This window comes from Parambassis ranga, chromosome 20, assembly GCF_900634625.1.
Source record: "Parambassis ranga chromosome 20, fParRan2.1, whole genome shotgun sequence".
Taxonomy (NCBI): Eukaryota; Metazoa; Chordata; class Actinopteri; family Ambassidae; genus Parambassis; species Parambassis ranga.
The window spans coordinates 3,794,480-3,820,453 of record NC_041040.1 but is presented as its reverse complement, the minus strand read 5'-3'; the positions used below and the strand labels follow the sequence as shown (position 1 = coordinate 3,820,453).

General features: G+C 47.2%; 2 protein-coding genes across 3 annotated transcripts in view; one reads left to right on the top strand and one right to left on the bottom strand.

Moving 5' to 3' along the window:
• Positions 1 to 20,256, bottom strand: part of LOC114452870 (LIM zinc-binding domain-containing Nebulette-like) — a 49,874-nt gene extending 29,618 nt beyond the window's left edge. Inside the window, exons 1-4 of the mRNA XM_028432391.1 lie at positions 19,949 to 20,256; positions 17,949 to 18,043; positions 9,245 to 9,329; positions 6,010 to 6,117 (exon numbers count right to left, since the gene is read on the bottom strand). Of these exons, the coding sequence (XP_028288192.1) occupies positions 6,010 to 6,117; positions 9,245 to 9,329; positions 17,949 to 18,043; positions 19,949 to 20,017 (357 nt within the window). The 5' untranslated portion in view covers positions 20,018 to 20,256. The remainder of the gene's footprint in view (positions 1 to 6,009; positions 6,118 to 9,244; positions 9,330 to 17,948; positions 18,044 to 19,948) is intronic.
• LOC114452823 (NLR family CARD domain-containing protein 3-like) overlaps positions 1 to 25,974 on the top strand; it is a 1,046,161-nt gene that overhangs the window by 321,381 nt on the left and 698,806 nt on the right. The gene's annotated exons all lie outside the window — the stretch shown is intronic.

Below are 25,974 nucleotides of genomic sequence, written 5' to 3'. Positions count from 1 at the left end.
CACTTTATACAATACAAGTGTATGCATAGTGAAGGTGGTTTCCTACTCAGCATCACTTTAAAATATCTCCATGGTAACAGCATCGTCGTCGAGCTTCAATGGAACATTTTAGGAATTAATTTAAATCGGGATCTATCTCAGACGGTGACTAAAGTGATGAAGAGAATTCTGTGATCACGTTTCCTCAGATGTGAGGCCAGGCGGCAGGGCGACAGCAGCTGGAGGCCGAAAGTGAAGATGATTTCATAAAGTAGGTTGACTTGCCTCCACTGTAGCTGATGAGTCATGTTTGCTGTTGCAAACAGCCGAGCTGCCAAGTTTGACTCACTCCAGGGAATCAATATCTCACCCTCCCACATCCGACAGAAACACTCACCCTCATTCAGCGTTTCACTGCCGCAGATCTGCTCCAAGAGCTGCAGCAGAAGCGCTTTCTCCTTCTGAATAAAGAGCCAAAGCTGCATCTTTGAAGGGCTGTTACCAACGGCAACGACTTGAGATCGGGAAAAACAGGATGGCACATTTCTGACAAACATGTTTCACATCCAGAAGCAGTTTTATCAAAGCTGCAGCAGGTTTTATTCGTTGTCTCGGTTTTCCATCATGGGTTTAGCCTAACTAGCAGCCAGGCCCTGATTGGTCCACCCGTGCCAGACTTCTGCGGTTTAATCTCAAGCATTAGTGGAAGGATCGCCACGGAGTCTGAAGTCTTTTTGACTTGCTGAATGTTAGCATGCTAACATGCTACGACAGCCTCATCTCTGTGTGCGTTCATCTCAAAGCACCACTGTGAATTCAAATCTTAAACTAAAGACATGTAATAAAGAGGACAGCTACTTCCTGTATGTGTCACATGGCCCCTTCAGGAGGTCAGCAGGAAGGCGTCACCTGACCTGTGCTGCTGCATTACTGTAAAGTGTATCTTTGGTGAACTCACCTCGCTGACGAGCAGGCTGCACCTCCTGTTAAAGGCCGGGTCGGGTAGAGGGGGCTTCACATCAGAGGAGGCCTGAAAACACACAACATTCAGAGTTAGACGACAGTGAAGGTGTTATGCAGACAGATGTAAGCACAAAGCTGTGCTGCTGTTCTAAACGTTTAAATGCAAACAAACCTAAAGGAGGATCCTCACACCACATGCTTCTCATTCTGTTGCTCCTCAGACTAATCACAGGACAGCATGAAGAATCTGACCCAGCTAATAATACTGAGACCTGAGAGAGGAGCCTTCCCTCATTCATGCCCCGTTAATCTCTCCCCTCTCTTTAACAGGCCCGATCCAGTCCACAGAATCTCACTATCAAAGGCTAATAATGGCACATTTTCATTTGTTTCACTAATCCCCTCTAAGCTCTTAGAAAAAACCTGCGGTGCCAGGCGACACCCTGCGCCAAGGTCAACAGAGAGACGCACAGTCAGGGCTGAGCCAAGGCTTCCTGCCTCTCAGCAGATTTCAGCTTCAAAGAACAGCTTCGGTTTATGAACGCTGAGTGTTCAGCAGGGAAATATTTTATTATGAGGTCTCCTACCAGCCTCTGCGTGTTTGTGACGTTAGATGAAGATCACCTGCTGAAACTACCTGGTTCTAACCTCTCCTCAGGTTTAGATGCTCTCTGATAATTAATGTTGGATTCAAACGTCTCACCTCAGACTCCCACTGACCCAGCAACCGCTTTGCTGTAGTCTCCTCACTCTCACTATCTCCTTCCTCCATCTCTTCATCATCTTCCTCCGTTACTTTGTTGCTTTCAGCCTCCTCCTCCTCCTCTTCATCTGTCCTGTTAACATTTGTGGTCTCCTCAGATGTCACAGTCATCTCCTGGAAAGACTCGTCCTTCCTTCCGTCTCCTGTCACAATCCATTCTGTCTCTGGACCTGGAGCTGGAGCCTCCTCTTCCTCCATGCTGTTCACCTCTGAGGTAAAAGGACACATCACGTGTCAAAGCAGTGAAACAAACAGGACAACAAAGGCTGTTAGAAAGTCAACTGAAAGAACGATGGAAACAAAGCGACACAGGACACAGTGGAGAGGTGCAGGACAGCTACAGACCCACGGTGGAGTCGTCCATCAGACAAACCTCGCCTGGTTTTTCTCTGAAATATGTCTCATGCAGGACAAAAGTCAGACATCCATTCAAGAACCCCTGTCAACTTCAACCAATCAGTTCGCAGAGGAAACAACCTTTGTCAAAAGCTAGCATGTAGCAGCTAGCATGTAGCAGCTAGCATGTGTGTAGAGGACTGTGAGGACAATATGAGCATAAAGTCACTTTGATTGAAACAAACTGATCAAAGCAGAAAAGTCTTCATGAAGCAATAGACACAGAACTGACAGCACTTCCTGACTGGACTCTGATTGGTCAGACCCAAACCTGTCTTCACCTTAAATGTTTTTTATTTTGCTGAACAGTTTTGAAATAATCTGTTGGTCTGGTTTAAAATCCACCTGAGAGCTTTCAGCCAATCAGATGCGGCCAGGCAGCGTTAACACTGAACAGTGGCAGACATTTGCGATAAAGTCGGACCAGGAACAAACAGGCTAATTTCTGAGGTCACATGGTTACAGAAAATCTTCTTGTGTCTACTTTGTCACGGCCGCCATTAGTCAGCCGGCTCACAGCTTCTTCACAGTCACGGCCACCAAGGTCACCTGTCAGCCTGCTCCGCCACCATCGAGTTGTTTTCAGATTATGTAAGTCGGAGTCCCCCTCTCTGGTTTCTCCGGGTTCTCCTGCTTCGAATCTTCAGCTCTGCACTCACCTTCTTTCTGTGGTTTTCTCTCCGCGTCCTGGTTTTCCATTTGGATTCCTCTGTTTGGGTCAGATTTTTCCCTCACTGTGCTGATCAATCCTCCACCTCGAGGCTTCTTGGATGTAAGCTTTTAGGTGTCTGACACCTGTCCTCACCCTTCTCAGGTTCAGGTTTTACCTTTATCTCACAAAGTAAAGCTGTCAGTGGCTGAGCGACCTCGCCCGCTCTCTGACCGTCTGCTCTGATGGACGAAATGTCTTCACTGGGTAACCTCTTATCACCTTTAACGTCTACATTTAGCCCTCCACTCAAGACCTTATCACTGCCCTGACCTTCATCTCAATCACAGGGCCAGTTCTGGGTACAGTATGTGTGTGAGTGTGTGAGTGTGTGAGTGTGTGAGTGTGTGTGTGTGTGTGTGAGTCAAGTGTTGTTAGAAATGTACCAGGACTATATGCACTGACTGATCTGGCCACCTCGAGGCAAATAAATATGGATGAAACAAGTCTAAATACCATTAAAACAAGGGTGTAATATTAAAATGTAGGTCTATATGGATCTAGCCCCTAGAGGCCATAGGAGGAACTGCAGCTTCTGACACATCATCTCAGCCTCGGGGGTTCCGGCTGGCTAAGAACACTCTGAAGTTTCAACATGATGAGACAAGTCAAACCACATGAACCCACCCCAGCGCTACCAAAAACTGCAGTTCCCCAAGTGGCCACTGGATGGCTAAGTCCAAAAGTGAGTCAATCCTCATTAAACCAGCATGTTTACAGCACAGACTGTAAGTAAAGTTGGGTGCAGCCCTGTGAACGGTGCTGAAGCTCTATCCCGGCCTTCTAGATTCACTTTCTAATATCTCGGGAAGACTTTCTTACCTCGATACATAAAACCTAACCTACAAATGCATCAGTTACCATGACAACTATCACATTATATGATAATGTGGGCAGGCAGATGCACTGTTGACGCTGCCGTCGGAGGCCGGCGCATGTTTTTCACTGCTCACAGCTCACTCTGCAGACGCTCAGAGGAAAAACCACAGAGAGACTCAGGGGAGAAATAATTAATCAGGTCTTTAAACACATCGTCAGTTTAGTGGCCTGAAAAACAGCTGAGTCCTGGCTGCACCTCATCAGCCAGCATCACAGTAAACAACACACTCCGGGGAATAGAAATCTGTCTCCTCTTGGAGCTAATTTGGGAGAAGAGGTTTCTGTTTTTGCCTCACTGACCAGGAGTGCTGCCTCTCAGAGCCTGTTAATGAATTCTGAAACACAAAGCTCTTCCTGGTAGAAACGCATGTGATGTCGTCCTGATGTGAACCAGCCTCGCTGCTCCGCAGACTCCACTGAAATACAGATGAATCCCAATCCACATAATGCCTCTGAGATCAGAGCCTTTTTACAGGAGGCCTGTGAAAGTCAGACTTTTCTAATTAGCTTGTACGATAATACTTTCACATGATGACGACATGAGCACATCTGACAGAGACGCTGCTTTGAACCTGATTCCTTACAGGTGAGGACCTCTGGGCTGGACAGGTGCTGGACGATGGTGGACTTGTGGTCTAGATCTGGTTGATCTTCCTGCTGTGTGTCTCCACTGTGGCTGTTTGGACCAACGGCTCATCTGTGGCTACAAACTGCTGCAGAACTCTCTCAGGGTCCAACACAGAGAAGACAGACTGTCTCTGAATCTGGCCTTCAGCTGACCCACATTCAGCTGACAGCAGATTGTGGAGACCTGCAGCTCCATGCAGATGTGCCCCTGTGTTATTAGATCATGTCAATAGTCTCCTGTGTGATGACTGTAACAGGCTTTGCAGAATGGGGGTTGTCTTCTGGGCTCTTCTGTAGAAAGACCGTTCAACGGTGATGTCACCATGTCTTCATGGACATACCTGAGACTGAGGACAACTGCAGGAAGGCCGATGTTCTTTTTTTTGCACAGTCCCCTCCTTAGGATCAATTTGGAGGTCTGAACCACAGTACATTCTATCTTTTTAACTATATGCACAATAAAAACAACTTCGTCCATTTATCTACTGACGCAACAGCAGCAACCATTAGTGTCCATTTTGATTCAAGGACAGACAGCCGACAATTCAATTCTCCCTGCATCACTGTTCCATCAGTCATTCAACATGCAAATAAAAGCCCAGCAGATAAAGGTCAATACACATCAGGAAACCACCAGCTGACATCATAGCCTGCACAAATTCCTCCTTCTACTCTCTCTCCTCTTCAACCTTCTCCAATCTTCCTCCTCTTCCTCCTCCTCTTAATAACACCACCAGGTCAACCTTGAAAAGAGCTGAGTAATAAAATCAAACTGTGTGGGCTGCTGAATGTCAACCCATTCCAGAGCGAGGAGGCGATGTGTGTGTCTGTTCATTAAAGCCGAGCAAATGAGGAGAGAGAGCTGGTGGAGTGTAAACACACAGGACGATGATCGCTGGGTCAGGTAAACAGAGGGGACGACAACACAACGCACAACAACACAGGGGACGTGTGTCTCCTTTAAGTTACCGTTCTATCCAGACAAACTCTTTTCAATTTATTTAATCTCCTGCTGAACAGATTCATTCCATGGCCCATCAAAATCTAATTTGTCCCACAAGAGTTTCAGAATGAAATAAAAATGCAAACAAACACAAGGAAGACGAGTCTGCACCAGAAGAACAACAGTGTCTATGCACCGCTGCGCCCTCCTGAGGCGGAGTGGGTGAACACTCGTCACCTCACCTGAACCAGCTGTTGGTTCCAGCAGACCTGAGCCATTCCAGGCTAAGGCTGGTGCTAACCAGCCGACACAACCCAGCCTCCTGCTATGAGCTGAGGACCAGAACTAACACGTGAAGTGGAGTCTGAGAGAAGTCTGGACCGAGACAGACGGAGAAAGGAGACGATGACCAGAGAGAGGAGGGCACACACTACCTTGGCATCATTCGCTGGGTTCCCCAGGTCATCGGGACACGTGTAGAACATCTGTATGCACACATCACATCACATCACAACAACTCTTTAACAGAAGCAGGACAGTTCAAACAACCTGAAAACGTACTTACACTTCTGAGAAGTAGAAGAAGAAGCTCCTCTTCAAACAGCCCGTGATGTCATCAGCACCAGGTGACTCCATCGTGTGTGTGTGTGTGTATTAGTGCTCGCTGACCAAAGTGCACCCTCACATTCATGCTTCACCTCACACACTCCGACACAGATGTGGTGTGTGTGTGTGTGTGTGTGCACATACGTTACTGATCTGCTCCTGAGTCTTTCTGAGTCTCTGCATCTCTGGAGTGTCGGACACGATGCTGAAGCCTCGGCCTTTACTCTCCTCAAAGTCCTTCTTGTACTTCACCTGCAGGAGTGAAGCAGAAGCTCCATCACAACATTCAGCCTCAAAGAAGCAGAGAAGGTGTTTACATGTGGAGGCGGAAAAGAAAGAACAATGCACCCACGGGAGGAGAAGAAGGACCAGAATGCACTGCAGCTACATCACAAAGAGAAGCTGCCGGCGTAACACAACTTCTGAACTGAGTAACAGGCGGGTGAAGCAGCTACGCTGTGCTGCTGTATAATCATACCTGACGGTGGATTTCAGCTGTGAATGTGCCCACACAGTGGAAATAATTACAGCGCTCAGATTCACAATCAGCTTCACACAGCATGAGGAGAACTTTAAATGTACTGTAATTGCTCCACGTACAGTGAGAGCAGTGACGTTCGGGGTGTGAAAACCAGAGAGGCTTTTATTTCTGGCTTTCACCGGGTCCCACACACATTACATCCAATCACCTGAAAGGGCTATTTCAAGCCCCACAGTTTAGACTGATCAATGGTTACTTCCTCATTGTACAGTGAGTGAGTCTGTGTGTCCCAAACCAGCTGTTTGAAAGTGATTCTGCTTTAAAAGCTCAGCAGAAACAACCCTGTTCACCGGCACAGAGAACACTGTAAGAACCGTCAGACTTTACGATGGTGCTTGAATGCATCACGTCTGCTCGCTGCAGTGTATTATTTAACAATAAAGCAGGAAGCCATGATGGAGTCACATGTATCTGTCTGATCTGCAGCTGATTTCTGTCTGAATCACTGATTTGTAGAGGCTGTAAAATGCAAACATATGATCAATCAAGTCCCAGCCAGGTGTGTGGTCCTCCTGACCATACATCTGTAAACTCTGACAAAAAGCTCCAAATCTTCGCTGCATCACCGCTGACCAGAGCAGCAGGGGGGGCGGCTCGGGTCCCGCCGCACTTCAGCTCAACCTTCAAACATAATGTCATCCTGCTGGTGTCTATCAGTCATCAATAACAGCCCATTAGCCCACCAAACAGACTTACATAACATAACTCACACAGCAAGGGTGTGTGTGTGTCTGTGTGATTGTCCCTGTTCTCAATACAAAGCAGATTAAATCCCAATTCATCAGCCTGAGGCTCCCTGCTGAGCTAATATGACAAACTAATGAGCTAAACTCTCTCTCTCTCTCTCACTCACACACCAGGGACAGGTGGCACCAATGCTAGACAGCAGATACATTCAGTGAAGAAAGAACTGTCTGGTGTCCAGTTCAGGAGATGTGATGTGATGTGATGATGTGTTTTATATCTGTGGATGCTCTCATTCATCCAGGTCAGAGTCATTTCCAAGAGTTTAAATCGAGGCAACTGGACTCAAGGACTGTTTTTTGAAGACGTTTCGCAACTCCCCCAAGTGGCTTCTTCAAAAAACAATCCTTGAGTCCAGTTGCCTTGATTTAAACTCTTGGAAATGATGATGTGTTTTCAAATGTTTACTCTGAAACAGCCAGCAGACGAATAGGGTGCAGTTAAAAGTCCAGATGTTATTGGCTGTCAGTGGCTTTTTCTCCTCCTCAGCTCTGTTGGTTTTTGTCTGTCTCTGTTCTGGCTCAGATTAGTATGAAGACATCAGTCAGTCATCCATCCATCCACCTTCAGCAGTCTAAGCAGAGACGGCCAGACTTCCGTCTGCCTGGACACTTTTTTCTGCTCTACTGGGGGAATCCCAAGACATTGGGAGGAGCCAGCTGAGGTACTCGGGCTCGGGTCCCCTGCACGCCTTCCTGGTAAGGTGTTGTCCCATCAAGCGGGGGCCCAGGACATGGAGGAGAGACTCTGTCTTTTGGTTGGCCTGGGAAGGCCTCTGAATTCCCCCCCGAGGAGCTGACAGGGCCAGGAGCAAAGGCTCGGGTCCAAGCCCCTCCTGGGTGACCGACTGCCTATCCATCCGCCAATCACAGCAAGCCAGATTATAAACATTGATGTTAACAGTCCACATCGGCTGATGGCGGCTCCTCGCTCTCCCTGCCATCACAAACTAAATGACACCAGATGCTCTAAAGCTTCGTCCCCTTTAACATGTGGATCCTTCTGTTAAAGTAAGAAGAGTTTTACTGTGACAAATCCACCAGCAACTGTCTTTATTTAACCCCTGCACGTGTGTGACTCAGACCTCCTGGAGGTCACATGTAGTCTCTTCACATCAACACCGATGCTTTCATGTGCTCCTCCAGGACGCTGACTATGACCATGAGTGTCCATACAGACACACACACAGTGGGAAACCCCCATATGTTGACCTAGATGTACAGCAGAGTGGATGTGACAGGGTCATGTGACTGTGCGATGATGTCATTCCTCCTGTATTTACATTCACATCAGAAGTTAACTGTCACTTTATCATCCGTGTTTCCTGCTGCAGGAATTCATGCTTTAACTCACAATGAGGTGAATCCAGTGACTCTCAAGGGAAGCTGCACAGAGCGATGAATTATAAAGTCCTTTATATCAGACTGACTCAGATCAGACTGTGATGAGGAGGTTTCCCAAGAACACTCTGTAAACATGGTCTAATAAATATGACCAGTGCGTAAAGCAGGACGAATACAACCAACCATCAGAGAGGGCCTGAAGCCTACCCCACCTGTCAGGCCGGGAGGCGGGACTGGAATCAGCCCTGTCAGTCCTCCTGCACAGAGCGCCCTGTTTACCCACTTCAACTACAAGACTCAGATAATCCTTCCTGTCAGCGGAGCAGAGGCTCCGTCATGGTGACTGAGTGTATCTGCTTGTTTATTTGACAGGTGGATGAAGCAGCACCTGTCTGCCTGACGTGCTTTAAAGCAGCTTCCTGCCTCACATGAAGGAAGACGCTCAGGTGCATCCTGACAGCTCTGCCCGCTGCAGGCGAGCCGAGTCACTGATTCACTGACACACAGGACCCGAGAGAGGAAAGCAGCTTCATTCTGTGCCATATGTCCTCATCCTGTGTGTGTGTGTCAGCCCAGCAGACTGCAGCACAAAGGGACAGATGTCCACTCAGCAGTCTGCAGAAGGGGACATGTTGTTTGTCATGTGACGCGTGTTTGTGTCCAGCGTTGTTGTTTCGGAGCCGGACACAAATGCATCATGTGTATGGCTGCTGTAAAGACGGCCTTCATGCACCTGTGTGTGTGTGTTTACCTGGCTCTGTAGCTCGCTCTGCTGTCTCAGTCTCAGGTTCTCTGGCGTGTCGGCCACGATGGTGAACGACGTTTTCGGGTAATGTCTGAAAACAAAGAGGATGAGCAGTGAATCATGGCGGGCTGGGAGTGTCTAACTTGTTGTGGCATGTTTCATAAAGGCCAGAGAAAGTGGGACTTTTGTCAGTTATTGTTATATTTTGTGCATCCTCTCCTGGATGCACGGTGACAGCTGAGGCTGAACTTTTAGGGCAACAGAAACCACCAGGGATTACGTGACTGTGCGCCCCCCTGTGGTCCTGTGAATAAATGCAGTCAGCTCTGAAGGACCTGACCTGCTCCGACTAAACAAGACAGCTTGTTTACCTCCTGTTCCTGTCGCCTAGCAACCTGTAGTTAGCACTCACAGTTAAACAGTCTGCAGCCATTTGTTGTTCTACTGTAAAATAATCCCACGGCCTTAAGTACTGGGATATGTTGGTCCACCTGACGCTTCCTACTGGCTCGGCTCCTGCAGCTCTTCTGTTTGAAATGACTTGAACCACATGCACATGAACGTCTCTCCTTAAACGTGTGACCAGTATTTGTGGTTTCACTTCTCCAGGAGCGACGGCCGCTTCCTCTGCAGTCTTTCGTTTTACGTCTTCAGCCCACCTGAACAATGAAAGGCTGCAGGCAGAGAAATGTCAGAGCAGCCGTGGCGAGTTAATGACCCACCAGGCGATGACATCAGCAGAAACAATGACCCATTCAGAGCTCCCTGCCATTACTCTCGTTATCTCACTCAACCTTTTGGTCCCCTGGTAATGCCCTGAAAGTTCTCCGTGTATCTAAGCAGCATCAGCGGGTGTAGGTTTAAAGCTTTTGTCTGCAGGAACACACACAGTGTGAGCGCAACACTCCCACACTCCCACCTCCAGCAGCCTGTCAGGGTATTTCTACTGTTAGAGGGAGAGGAGGGACCCTCTGTGATCTGTGAGGAAGGGGCAGCAGGCCCTGAGGAGTCCCAGATCACCTCCTAACATCATGTGTGACACAGAGTGTGTGAGTGTGTGTGTGTGTAACACTGTGGGTCGGTCTCTCTACAAATGATGAGACTTCTGGCACCAGGCTCCGGCTGTATCAGCCAGCCTGTTCAGAAACTCCTCCGACACTCCACCACAAATCTGTGCCTCATTTTGCAGCATTTAAGACAAAAACACGACAAGCTGTGGATGAAGAAGAGGAGGAGGAGCCGTGTGAGGAGAGGAAGCTGGGAGCAGATCCTGCTCGGGGCAGGCTGATTCACAGAGCCTGGTGAACTGCTGTGAATCATCGATGCCAGCAGCATATTCAGCAGCACAGTTTGACCACTCCACCCAGCTGTCCTTCGCTCCTCTCCTCCTCCTCCTCCTCCACCTCCTCCTCCACCTCCTCCTCCCACTTCACCTCTACTCTTCCTCCCACTCTCCTCTCCCACACACCGGACCTCTCTCTCATACAGTACCGCGAGCATTCCCTAAAAACAGAGCTTGTTACATCACCCATCAGTCCACCATTTTCAATCACACACAGAGGGCCCACGTCATGGAGGTCTGACCGGAGGCCGACTGCACTGAGACAGGAGGGAAGTCCACCATCATCCTACACCATCATCCTACACCTGATGTACACAGATTACACACACACACTCTGTATGAGACATGATGTTAGAAGCACCACGGTCCTAAACCTCCTGTCCCACAGGGGGCGCTCTGTAGCAGCTGTAAAATGAAATAGAACGCCTCTAGGTGAACTGCAGCCCGTTTCAGTAAACTGATTGTTGTGTGACATCATGTGTGCACTTTATAAATCCACACAAACTGTATGATTGTTATTAAAGATGTTTTGTTTCCGTCTCTGCATTTAACTCCGTAATTACAGTCAAGCCAACGATGACAGGTCACACACAGTCATCAGGATCTTTACCCGTCTGTCTACTCGCATTGTGTTTGTCTGCAACCATAATGAGTCTGTTATAGTTAGAAAAACCCACAAACAGGAGCCTCCACCCCTGTTCCTAAATTCACTCATCCACCAGTAACGTGGTTACAAAACTGTACTTGTTGTGTGTGAAGGCCTCGCTCCACAGCACCTCACTGTCCCACTCCAGCCAAATCAAATCTCTCAGGTCCTCTGGGTTCTGTCGGCCCAGCTGTGGTTCCTTCATGTTGTTAGTTTTAGTTGTGTTGTGCTTTTAGACACAGACTGATGGACGTCTACATTCAGCTTTATTTGTAATGTGAAGCACACTGACTCCCTGTCTGTGTCTGTGTGTGTGTGTCTACAGTAATACGTACAGGAATCATGACTGTTTGACATCCAACAGTCCTTTGGTTTCACTTGTGCAACACACACACAAACTCATTTCAGACTTAAGTTTCACTTCACCTGCGTCCGTTGCTACCGGCAACCATTGATGCTTTGTTCGTTTGGTGCAACCCAATCCTTTGAGACAAAGAATGCCTCTGTGGGATATTTTACACACACACACACACAGCCGAGGTAACTCTCTTCTGGCTGGACAAAAACTCAGCTTGTGTGGAGTCTTTAGCAGCCAGCTGACATCCAGACGCCTGCAGGACACAAACAGCCTGTCGGCCATGTTTTCCACAGGTTCTGAGCTTTTATTTCACACCAGGGAGAAAACCTCGTCTGCATAAAGTGAAAAGACGAACAAAAAAAGTTGCTAAAGAGGCCGAAATATCTATAGATTCATAGGTCAAGCCTTCGAATCACAGGATCCTACACTTCCCATCATGCAGTTGGGCAGACCTGCCCTACATTCATCAAACTCTGCTGAGATAAACCCGATGAAAACTGCTCATAGACTTTGTTCAAACAGAATCAGACGCACACAACCAACAAGGTGTTTAAATATATCCTCCACCAATAAGCAGAAACACACACACACACACACACACACACACACACACACACACACACACACACACACAGCATCCTTTCAACTGTTTCCAATAATACCCTCAGACACATCCTGCCTTTCTGCTGCTGCTTGGTTAGGACATTTACAATACATCAGTGCATGTGTGTGTGTGTGTGTGTGTGTGCAGTACAGTGGGTGTGTTGTGGATACAGATTTAGATTTACCATTGTCTATAATGCTGCTCAGTATTTGCCTCCTTGCTGAGAGCTGCAGTGACGCACACGGCTCTGACTGAACCTTCAGACAATAGGCCGAAGAAAAGCTGCATCATGTTCTCACATTTAAATAAATACACAACACACACAGACGCACACTGTGTTTTGTCATTTCAGGTGTGATGACTTCAGGGAATGTCGTACATTATCTCAACATGCAAAGTCTAAAAATGAAGAGCAGACTTAGTTTGTGTCATTTTCTGAAGCTAAGGACGGAGAAACCTGTCACATGCTCAGTCCGTGTGTTCTGATTGGTCACAGCTCTGTCATGAATAATCAGCTGCAGATCAGACAGGTACTCTCTGAATGTTGGTCATGTGACTAATTTGGATATTCCAACAGTACCATGTGGCGCACATGATGCATTCAAGGACCGACAGACAAATCTGTGACAAGGTAATTCAGGCGCATCACATTCCCCAGAAACACAGACTACACCTGAGCAGGAAGGTGGAGGTCAGACATGGACGAGGACGTTTCTTCACAAACCACCATGACACAAAAAAACAAGGATGCTCTCTTAGTGAATCACAAGTGAGACAGATGAAGAGGAAGAGAGAGAGTGTGTGTGTGTGTGTGTGTGTATGTGTGTGTGTGTGTGTGTGTGTGTGTGTGTGTGTGTGTGTGTGTGTGTGTGAGCTGGTCAGTCTGGCTGCCCTCCATCTTCCTGCTTAGGTGTTGATGAAAGTCTCAGTGTGGGCTCAGGACAGGACTTGGCTCCCAGGAACCTTGTTTACAGTCCAGCAGCATCACAGCAGAGTGAGGAACGAAGGGAGGAGCAGATTGAATATGGAGAGTTTGTTTATGTAGACGCACAACTTTAATTATAACTTTAATTATAACAGCATCATTTTAAAAACTATGAAACCACACCGAGCAGCAGGAGCTGAGCAAAAGTGAAAATCTGCAGCAGACAACAGAGGAAGCCCTGAGTGCTGAGGAGGAACAGAGATCAGACACACACGCCTCTTCATTACATCACAGGCGCTGTTACAGCAGACTGTTCTTCTGTTCTGTGGCTGCTGCAGCATCATCCTCCATTAAGCAGCCGTGTCAGCTGCTTTCATTAAAGGCCCGTTCCACCAATATTTAATGAGCGCTGCATCTGAAGGTCTTCAAACGTCTGGTTGTTGTTGCTTCAGTCTGTTCGCTGAACATCATGCTGTGAGTCTGAGCTCTCCAACCAATGGCCTAGTTCCACACGAGACGCGCTGCATCTATACACCCCCAGGCATGGATCATGTAGAGTGTGTGTGTGTGTGTGTGTGGTGGGGTAACAGTCGTTTATCTCTGACCTGTTAACGGTTAACATTATGAACCAAAGAATGTGGGGTCACTGCGGTGCAGCTCGGCTCAGATAAGCCTGCCTGCTCGTTAACAGCCTTTCTACCTCTGCCGCCTCTGATGGTGCCTCCACCCATCTGCAGCGTCAGTCTCTGTTCCTGCTCCTTCAGGACCTCCGTCTCCACAGACGAGAGTCTCCATCAGCAAACAGAGGAGTTTTATGTCTGCAGTAAGGAGGAGACGGGAGACTGGAGGTCTTTGTGGAGGAGAGGTGATAGATATGTAGGAAAGCGAAAGAGAAAGACGTGAATGAAGCAGAGAGAACTCCTGAGTCCGGTTCCTGCCGCCTGATCACAGAGCTGTTTATAGAGCCGGTCTTTCTAACACCATGACTGTCTCCGCTGACCTCTCTCCACTGTCCCCCATCTTTCTCCTCACTCATTCATGCGTAACTTTCTGTGAATGGAGCCATCTCTCATCCCTGCGTCCCCATTCTGTCCCCTCACAGTGACGGCCGAGCCTCGGTCGCTCCCTGCTTCTCTCATCCTTCACATCATTCAGTGTTTTCTCACGTTGGCGCTCCACCTCAGCACATTCTCCATTCAGACCCACACAGATTAGACCAGCGAGGGTTACATAACTTCCAGCAGCTTCACCTCTCACGGCGCGGCTCTGGATTTATTCCCTCTGTCTAATAACCCGCTCTCTCTCCTTCATGTGGTGGACTTCCTCAGCTCTCAGGTCTCCAGCAGCTGTGAGGACAGAGGAGTGGAGCTGTCCCTTCTGTGGACCCTCCACCTGCCCACCCTGCAGTCAGTCTGCTGCTCCCCTCCTGCACATACGAACGTCTTCTTCTTTCTTTGTGCTGCTGAGGAGCCCTCTGAGGCCGCAGTAAACCGGGCTATGTGGGCAGACGTCTTACATAACCACACAGTCTTTATCACCACAATCTACCTTAACACAAGCCTGTTAACACGCACACAACATGTGAAAGCACACACACATGAAGACACCGTGTCCTCGATTGGACTTCCTGTTATCTGAGCAGCCGTGCGCAGCGTTACATAACTAGCTTTGATTATTACTAATCTGCATAACAGATGACTTAATTAAAGAGAAATATGTCGGCAGGAGGAGCCCGTGCAGACGGTTCTGTTTTTAACTGCATGTGTGTGTCAGAAAAAAAAAAGTTTGGAGAGAATCTGGGAATGATTTTCAGTTGGTCAATTCATTATTGTTATAAACGACACAGAGGTCAGAAAAGGATGCACGTAACATGAAAGAAGAACATTTATGGGAAAAGAGATATGTCCTGATGCCAAGCCATTTCAAAGTAATGTGCACATTTGAAGGGCAGGATGGGATTTTAATGTCAGAGTTATAAGGAATAAAAGGTTCATACTGAAGTCAGAGAACGTTGACTCTGCTGATGCTGAGGACGCGAATTAAAAGCTTCCTAAACTACCAACTTTAATATGACAGAAGAGCCATGAAGGGGCTTCAGTTTTAACTGTTTGAGGTCTGATTTCAGTTGGTGAGGGTGCAGCACGGAGCAGCACGGAGCAGGTCGTCTGCTGGGTTACGGGGGGCAGTCACACCCTGCAGATTAAAACCCCTCTCATGACCTGCTGCAAGAACGACGAATGACAAGAATGAGTAGAAGTATATGACCTGTGTGTGTGTGTGTCTGTGTGTGTGTGTGTGTCAGCTCTCATGTGTTCCTGTAATCCTCTCCCCCCTCTTTTTGTCCGCCTCCTTTTTAAAGCTGCAGTTGGGATTTTAAAAGCACGAGACCACCGTCAGAAAGTCCAGAGAGCAGAACCAGGACAGTTCTTCAGGGAACCTTCTCTGTGGTGACTAGTTTTACTGTCCTCTCAGCTCTGTCTGCACACCGTGGCTCGTTGTATTTCATCAGGTTAAAGCTCACACAGTTTGTTCAGTAACGAGCTGGCAGCAGCATGTTAGCAAAGAAACATACAGGAGGACAGAACGAGGCCGTCAAATGTTATTGTTGTGATGGTGAGGACGGCAGCCGCGGCTCACCAGTGGAGACACAAACAGCCAAGAAAAACAGAGGCCACAGACACACACTGACAACAAGCAGAGGCTCTGTGTAATTACAGGTTTACACTGAGCGCTATGTAGCAGTGAGCTACAAACTCTCACTGACGAGTCAGGAAGTGTGCGGCCGCGCAGAAAGCAAGGCTGACACGCCAACAGTTTGTATCATGTTAGCGTGTGAAGTAATATGTCTGCATGTCGGACAGTATTTTCTCTGTGGTAGCTTAGCTCCAGCTTAGCTGCTAATGTTAATGTGAGGAAATTTAGCAGTCAGATCAGCTGTCATCTGATGTGACTGCATCCCGACTCAGGAGCTGCATCCTGAGCCAGAACATCTCATTCTGCAGAGGACTTCCTGTTTATCATCCCCAAGCTAACCTTACACAGCGAGCTGTGACGCAGCCACCATTCACCCGGCTCGCAGTTTAATGTTCAGATCAATCCTTTATCTGGCAAGCTAGCATCGCTACGAATAAAGGCCACTTCCTGTTCTTTGGAAAACATCTAAAAGTAGTTTGGCTGTTAGCAGAAGAAGGCAGAGACAGAACTGACCTGTTAGACACAGCAGGCAGGTAAACAGGAAGTGACGGGCACAGGTGAAACTAATGAGGACAAAGCAGCCAATCACAAAGAAGGCAGAGCAGAGTTAGGGTTAGGGTTACCTCAGTGCAGTGGAGGACTTTCAGTTTGTCATGACTGAGCTGCAGAGGGCGAACACACACAGTGTGTGAACAAAAACACACACAGTCCATTAACTCCTGTGTGTGACACTGAGTGAGAGTGATGAGCTGACCCGACCCACACAGAGTCACACTGAGCACACACACACACCTGACAGGAGACAAAGACGGCGTGTTCCACGAGCTGAGACTGACCTCATGGGGTCAAAGGTCACGCTAACACCTCTGACATTAAGCGCATAAACACAACAGTGTGTGTTTGTGGAGCCGATCAGCCTGACAGAGTGTTTCTCTGTGATAAAACTACAAGAAATCACAAATCAATAATTCAGGCCTCCTCATGCATTTATGATCCAACTCTGCTGCTTTGAACACACCACAGCTCAGTGGGAGGGGGGACAGACCCGGGTGCTCGGTTCAGTTTGCTTCTTCTCTCTATCAGTAAAAGCTCAGAGCATGACAGTGAACGCCACACTGACAACACAGCACACACACGCCTCCATCATTCTTGGTCTGTGAGAGTGGTGAGTCTTTGGGTGGATAAGAGTGGAGCGAGCAGCCACAAACACTAAGACCCCGCTCACACTGGGGAAATCAATCCAGCTAGAGCGGGATTCGGGCCGGATCTGGATATATCCTGTCAGAGTCTGAACAACACGGATCTGGATATATCCGGATTGATTTCAATCCACCTCTCGGAGGCGGATGTAGCCGGATTGACTCAAATGTGGCTCAGGTCTGAACGCAAATCTGGCTAGTGATGTCATACTTCCGGTTCTCGGGGACAGTGTCCGGGTCGCGTACAAAAGCCGTACGTAAACAACCATCGAACTACGACCAAAAAAAAAAAAACGCATGCACACACGCGGTCCTAGCGCAGCCTGAACAGACTCTGTATATTACGAGGCGCCACCTAGTGGTTTGGAGGACAACAAACAAGTCATGTTAAGCTGGATTGAGAGCAGACGTGTGTGTGATAGCCAGATTTGAAAATAAATCTGAACGTATCCAGCGTAAAGACTATCTGGATTCAATCCTACTCTAGCTGGATTGACTTTCTCCAGTGAGTCAGTAGGTTGTTTTAGCTCTGTTTGCTCTCTTATCTGTAGAAACTTATAAGACCCAGTTCTGGGTTATTTACCTGCTTCTTTTTGAACAGCACCACAGTCATGTGGTCAATAGTTAAACAGTTCAGCCTTCACAGCCTCTCGTCTCCTCTGCGTCCCTGCAAACTAAATGTTCTCCACGGGTAATAAAACAGATGAGAACAAGCGGAGCATGCTAACAGATTCCAAGCTGGAAAAACTGGGCCGGGCCCACAACCAAAACCACTGAAACCAGCACTGCTATAAAAAAAAGCAGAGATACGGAGAGGCCGGGCACATAATAACACAGCAGCTGCAGCCAGAGGAGGTTCTTAAACACAACATGATGTGTGTGACGCTGACAGAGAGAGAGAGAGAGAGACCTGTGTGCTGCATTAAGAGAGGGAGGACTCACGCGTTGCAGTAGGGCTTCTTGTCGTAGCCTTTGTAGTTCTTCATGTTCAGGGTCATCTTGCAGACCTCGCAGTGGAAGCATCCTTTGTGCCAGTTCTACAGACACACACACACACAGCAGTTAGACTTCAGACATGTTTCTGACAAAACGCTTTCGGCTACACCTGGATCCACCTGTTAGCTACCAGGGAAAGGGATGCATGTGTCCCCTGGTGTCTGGCATCAGATCAGCCTCCATCTTTCTTATCCCCACCCTCCTGATCAATGACCTTTGGCTCCGGCCAAGTCAACACACACACACACACTCACCCAGGGACATCACAGTAAGAGGCTGGAGGTGTGTGTCAGTCCTCCATCTGTGCTGCATTAGGATTATTCAAATCCTCGAGAAGTGCCTGTGTTCAGAGGGTCACATGGTTCCTGTATGAATGTCCTCCTCTATGAGACAGGAAGTGATAACAGACTGAAGTCCTGTCTGTAGGGATCTGATCGGACACCTCTAAGTACGGGTGTGAAGCAAACCCCACAAGACCTGCAGTTCCTCCAGTGTCCACTAGAGGCTGGCTCCGACAGCGAGTCAGTCCTCGTAGACCTCCATGTTGAAAGTCTACATACATTCCATCAGACAATGTTCATATGAGTTACTTGTTATGAACAGAAGGTTCGTAGGGTATCTGCTGCCACCCTCCACCCTCAGGTGGACACTCGGGGAACTGCAGCCTTCACACCTCATCTCCTCCTCTCTCCCCAGGTGAACTCTGGCAGCCTCTCCTGGGCAGAGCGTGTCACTGCAGAGATGTGTCACACAGATCTATCTTTAGCTGTGGCAGCCTGTGAATCATTTTCACAGCAGATCCACTGACGTGTTTCGTACTCATTTCAGAAACGTTCAGCTAAAAGCCAGATTAAGTGGGCTGTGTTTGAACCCCGCCTCCTTACATATTATTCACTAAATATTGATGGAAGATGAGAGCTGATACATGCAGAGCCTCCGAGCTGTTGTGTCATCTGACGCCTCACAGCACAGACAGCAGATGCATGAGACCAATCAATCATTTATCAGCATTATGCAAGCCTGTCATACAGAGCAGGTATGACATCAGAGTCAGCCCACTGTGATGTCACCTATGTTACCAGGTTAGAATACCAGCTGAGCTTCACTCCTGACTGGTCATTCCACTGTTTGTTTACGAACTTCTGTTACTGCAGCAAACACACAGCCCGGACTGGAGGAACACACCCTACAGCAGAGACAGGAACTTCGATATTTCTACTTTTTAGGAGGAGTTTTCTGTTTTCTGTCAGACGTGATGTTTAAAAATAGAAACATCAGATTTATATTTTAATATAGCAGCTCAGAGGCAGAGAGCGACCCTCAGAAGACGGAGTTTGTTACATAATCCTGTGGTGTGTGTTTTAATCTGGGCGAAATGTGTTTTCACCCACACACACACACAGACACACACACACAGAGACACACACACACAGACACACACATTAACACACACAGAGACACACACAGAGACACACACACACACAGACACACACATTAACACACACACAGACACAGAGACAGACACACACAGACACACACATTAACACACACAGAGACACACACACACAGACACACACATTAACACACACAGAGACACACACAGAGACACACACACACACACACAGACACACACATTAACACACACACAGACACACACACACATTAACACACACAGAGACACACACACACACACACAGACACACACACACACACACATCAGTCCTCTAAGAACTTAGTACATTTGAGTTGGAAGTGATTCGTAGTACTTTAAACGTTGTTATGAGATGTGGAGAGTGTGAGTGTGTGTCTGTCTCTGAGTGTGTGTCTGTCTCTTGAGTGTGTGTCTGTCTCTGAGTGTGTGTCTGTCTCTGAGTGTGTGTCTGTCTCTGAGTGTGTGTCTGTCTCTGAGTGTGTGTCTGTCTCTGTTTACTAACTGAAGTGCTCACCTTGTCCAGGCAGCTGACTTTCTCCGTCGGGTAGACGATCTTCCCACAGCGGGCACACGGCGGATTCATCCTGCAAACGTTCGCTCTCCAACGGGTAAATTCCACTAGTTCTGCCGGGATGCGGTGTGTGTACAGACGGCAGCGGGAGCTCCGCGCTGGGTCGCCCTGTTAGCTGCGACGCTGTGGACAAAGTGAAGAAGCTGGAGGAAGAGAGAGAGAGAGAGCGCCGCTCCGCTCAGACTGTCCGGGCTGAAGGCTGCTGGATGCTGCGCCGGGACCGTCAGCAAGCTAGCAGCACTTAGCTAGCGCTGACTACACCGGAAGTTGTCAGGTGGATAACCGGAAATACATGGGCCCTTCAAAATCAAAGTACAAAGATATCGACAACATGAATCCTAAACCTAAGTCTACTCATACTTCTTTTGAGAGTCTCACTCTCAGCCTGTCTCACGGAAGCTGGAAGAAGTCAGAATTTGTTTTACTCGTCGTAGTATATCGTCCACCTGCTGCTGCTTATTCAGAGTTCCTGCTGGAGTTTTCAGACTTCTTATCAAGTTTAGTGCTTAGCACAGATAAAGTCATTATAGTGGGTGACTTTAACATTCATATGGACGTCGACTCCGACAGTCTGAAGATTGCCTTCAACTCACTCTTGGATTCAGTTGGGTTCTCTCAGTTAGTAAATGAACCCACACACTGTCACAGTCACACCCTCGACCTGGTTCTCACCTACGGCCTGGAAGCTGAGAACCTGCTAATGTGGTCTCAAAATCCTGTTCTTTCAGATCACTCATTAATAACCTTTGACTTCTCTCTTTCAGACCTACCAGCACCTGAGGAAAAGGTCTACTACAGCAGATGTCTGTCTGAAGACGCCGTAAAGCAGTTTAGGACAGCAATCCTACCAGTACTCCCCACAGTCCCAAGTACTGATGGGGGTACCAACTTAAATGTTACTCCTGCAGAGCTGGACCGCTTTGTCAACAACACTGCAGACACACTACACTCAGTCTTAAACAGGATTGCTCCACTGAAGAAGAAGAAAACTACAAATCAGAAGAGGCTAGCTCCGTGGTACAACTCAAACATCCGATCACTGAAACGGATTACACGTAGGATGGAGAGGATGTGGCAGTCCTCTAAATCAGATGACTCCCGGAGGATCTGGAGAGACAGTCTACTGACGTATAAGAAGGCCCTTCGTAAAGCCAGGACAGCCTACTATTCATCACTAATAGAAGAAAACAAGAACAACCCGCGCTTTCTCTTTAACGCTGTAGCCAGGCTGACAAAGAGCCACAGCTCTGTGGAGCCTCGCATTCCTGCAGCTCTTAGTAGTGAAGACTTCATGAGCTTCTTCACTGATAAAATCACCACTATTAGAGGACAAATCAACCACAATCTCTTTGTGACCGCTGAGGATACACCGCTACTTCTGGAAACAGATCCTGATCTAAATCTGGACTGCTTTGTGCCCATCGGCCTCCCTGAGCTGACCACCAGCATCAGCAAGTCTAAACCTACTACCTGTCTTCTGGATCCGATCCCTTCACGGCTCCTCAAAGATGCTATTCCTCTGATCGGAGACTCTATATTGGGACAGATCAACTTGTCTCTGGAAACAGGATATGTACCGCAGGCTTTTTAAACTGCTGTGATCATTCCGATACTTAAAAAACCTTCACTGGACCCGGACGTCCTAGGAAACTACAGACCGATCTCCAACCTCACCTTTATCTCCAAACTACTCGAAAGAGCTGTTGTAAGTCAGCTACGACCACCTGCGTAGGAACAGTCTGTTCGATGCTTTCCAGTCTGGATTCAGAGCCCATCACAGCACAGAAACAGCACTGCTCAAAGTCACCAATGACCTCCTCATGGCATCGGACCGGGGTCTCGTCTCTGTACTCGTTCTACTGGATCTCAGTGCTGCCTTCGACACCGTAGATCATCGCATCCTGCTACACAGATTGGAACACGAGATCAGGATTACAGGAACAGCGCTGCGCTGGTTTAACTCATATTTATCTGACAGATTTCATTTTGTTCACACTAACGATGTGTCTTCCACAGGTACAAGGGTTAACCACGGTGTTCCACAGGGTTCTGTGCTCGGACCGATCCTGTTCACCCTCTACATGCTCCCTCTAGGAAACATCATCCAGAAGCACGGCATAAACTTTCATTGTTATGCTGATGATACCCAGCTGTATTTATCCATGAAGCCTGAAGAAACGGAGCCGCTAGTCAGACTACAGGCGTGTCTAAAGGACATAAAGGACTGGATGTCCTCCAACTTTTTACTATTAAACTCGGACAAGACTGAGGTCATTGTTTTTGGACCGAAACATCTCAGAACTAGTTTATCAGATAATACTTTCTCCCTGGATGGAATTACTCTGGCCTCCAGTACGACTGTGAGGAACCTTGGAGTTATCTTTGATCAAGACATGTCGTTTGTCTCTCATATTAAGCAGGTCTCCAGGACCGCTTTCTTTCACCTGCGTAATATTACTAAGATCAGGAGCATCCTCTCTCAGAGTGATGCTGAAAAGCTCATCCATGCTTTTGTCACTTCAAGACTGGACTACTGCAACTCTTTATTGTCAGGATGTCCACATTACTCCATCAACAGTCTGCAGCTGATCCAGAACGCAGCAGCTAGAGTTCTGACAGGAAGCAGCCAAAGGGATCACATCTCTCCTGTTCTAGCGTCTCTTCACTGGCTCCCAGTGGACTCAAGAATACACTTCAAGATCCTTGAAGATCCTAACCTACAAGGCTCTTCATGGACTTGCTCCATTGTATCTGCAGGACCTGATTGTACCATATGTTCCTAATAGGACACTCAGATCTCTGAGTGCAGGTTTACTTGTAGTTCCTAGGATTCATAGAAGTAGAATGGGAGGACGAGCTTTCAGCTATCAGGCACCGCTATTATGGAACCAGTTACCAATCTGGGTCAGAGAGGCAGACACCGCCTCCACCTTTAAGACTAGACTTAAAACTTTTCTGTTTAGTAAGGCGTACAGTTAGCCTTAGACCTAGTGTGTAGCACAGCTATGCTGCTCTAGGCCTACGTTGTCGGGGGGCACAAACATGATCCACTGAGCAGTTTCCCTCTCACCCTCTAACCTCTCCTTTTCTCTCCTTAGTCTGGCTCACACTGGTCTCAAGGCCTGGATGCTGACCTGCAGTCCGGCCCGTGAAGTCTCTCTTGCTCTACGTTGTCGGGTGGCACAAACACGATCCTCTGAACACCCTCTGACCTCTCCTCCACTCTCCTTAGTCTGGATCATACTGGGTAATATCGTCTCATAATCTGTGTTTACTGTCTTCCTTGTAGTTCTGTGCCTCGCTCTCGCTCTCTCTCTTTGCAGGTCTCAAGACCTGCATGCTGACCTGCAGTCTGGTCCCTGATCTCTCCTGTGCTCATCGACTTCACTAGCCCCTGCTGCTCATCCTTGCTATCAAATTACTATTCCTACTTATGGACTGACGATATATATAGATATCTATTTCAATATAATCACTGTTTCATCTTGCTGTCATGTTTGCTCTGTACTGTATCATGTTTGTATCATGTTTGCTCCTCTCTCTCTCTCTCTCTTTCTCCTTCATCCTCTCTCTCTCCTCTCTCTCTCTCTCTCTCTCTCTCTCTCCTTCATCCTCTCTGACTAGCGGCAGGACTGGTTCCCCCTTAAGTTGACGGGTCCTGCTCAAGGTTTCTTCCTCTTAAAGGGAGTTTTTCCTTGCCACAGTGCTCTTAGGGGGGTTCCTGTGAAGCGCTTTGAGACAATGTCTGATTGTAATATGCGCTATATAAATAAAACTGAATTGAATTGAATTAAATATATAATATTATTAAATAAATAAATAACAATAATAATAATAATAATAATAATAATAATAATAATAATAATAACAATAATAATAACAATAATAAATCATCTCGAATAGTGAATAGTTCAGTGTTGCTAATAGTCGCTTTCCCTTCTCATAATTTAATGACATTATTTTTTATTTTGGCTGATAACAGGATAACCTCTAATCATTATTATTGATAAATATAAGAAAATTAGTGATTACCTTCAGGCATTGAGCTACTCTACATGGTGAAAGAAACACTGGACAGCTACCAACACACAGGTGGTCTGGCACCAACAAAATAAGAATGAAAAGTTTTATTGGTTTAGACGTGAAACATGACTTAATAATCCTATCATATGACCATGCACAAACACAGTGTAGGCTCTCAGCTCAGCCCCAGATGTTTACAGAGGAAGAGGTCGCTGTCACCGAGCATCTGGATTAGCTCTGAGCTGGCAGCTTCTCCTTTGCTCCTCACTGTGTCGATGACTGAACCCGCTCTGTCCCTCCGATTCGGCTTCTCCTCTGCTGACTCCCTCTCAGCATCAGTCAGCACCTTTTTCTCCAGCAGTTTGTCCAGCAGACTGGAGAGGACAGGTGCTGATATCCTCTCTATGAAGCTGCTCCGTACGTCCCTCAGCCTCTCGTGTGGACGCAGGCCCGTTGATCCAGAGGACCTTGTGACACCTGTGGACTGAAGGTAAACTCTTCTTTCCCAGACACTGTGGGAACTTTCAGAGTCCTTCAGCAACAGTTTTATATGTTTGAAGATTTTTTCCAGAATCATTGGCTGATCTCTGCCAGCACAGATTTGCTGAATCCTTCCTTTAATCAGAACACTGTTTATAAAGAGTCAGATTTAAGGGTTAACAGAAACTGAACACAGTCCATGATGCCACCAGAATCAGAATCAGAATCGTGTTTATTGCCATGTAAGTGAAGAGGTTTCACATTACTAAGAATTTGCCTTAGTGATTAGTGCGTACATAAAACGTATAATAATTAACATGTAATAAGAAGCATGCATGGGTTAATAAATAAAATAAGATAAAATAAGGTCAAATAAAACAAAGTAAACAATGTAATGCAAAAGTAAGGCTATAAGTGTAACAGGTACCACATGGATCAGTGAGGTGGTGCTAGCGTGCAAAGTAAAATCAATGTATCGGTAAAAGACTGATCATTAAAAGCTCACAGACATGTGACCGAAAAGTGACTGAAACGTGTCAAAGATCTGCACGGACGGATGGATCACTGCATACTGTCTCATTTAAATAAAGATGCACTGGACAGCTTCTCAAACCTGGAAGATAAAGATGAGCTAGGAACACAGGATGTGTTCAGGAACCTTCAGGAGCCCGATATGAAACCAGGAGGAGGCTACACAGATCTGATGAACATGCCGATAGATGCTAGAAGTCAAACACTCCTGGGACTTGATTGCTGAATGTCACTGGGCCTGCAGTCATATAACAAGAACTCCACGTGCTCAGGGTTAGGGTCTATATGGAAATATTAACTTCCTCCTTTAACATGAATATAGGTAAATGTAATGATTACTGAAAGACATGGAACAGTCTAAAGTTTTAACCCCATCCTGTTTAAAAGTCTAAACTTGTCGAAGCTACGTCTGCTTTCTTTGCTGTACTTATGAAAATGAAAACAATACATAAAAAGTGCCAAAGTCTGCAGGTCAGAGCGTTACAACAGAAGCAGACTGATTACAGGAAGGACGGAGTGATGGTGTGGTCATGTGACCTTGCAGTCTCAGCTCCAGGGCCGGCCCATCCTATAGGCTGTGTGTGTAACATACCCACTGCCATTACCATCTCGTTTGTATTAATCAATGTTATTTTTTTAAATATAAAATATATGTAGAGAAGGTTGAAGCAAGGCGTCTGGACTTGTAGAGATTTCTAGAAGACGTTTTGCTGCTCATCCAAGCAGCTTCATCGGTTCTAACTGTTTGGTGGGGAAACATGGTTTATATGTGGTTACAGACCTCAGTGGGTGGGTCTGGGTAAAACTTAAAAAAACTTAAAAAACAATAGCACTAAATGTTTCCATACTTACCTGTGATGTTCTGGCTGACTGGGCCAGGTGTGTCTAACGACTGGCTAACGACTATGAAACTGCCGGAGGGGGACTGGTGGACA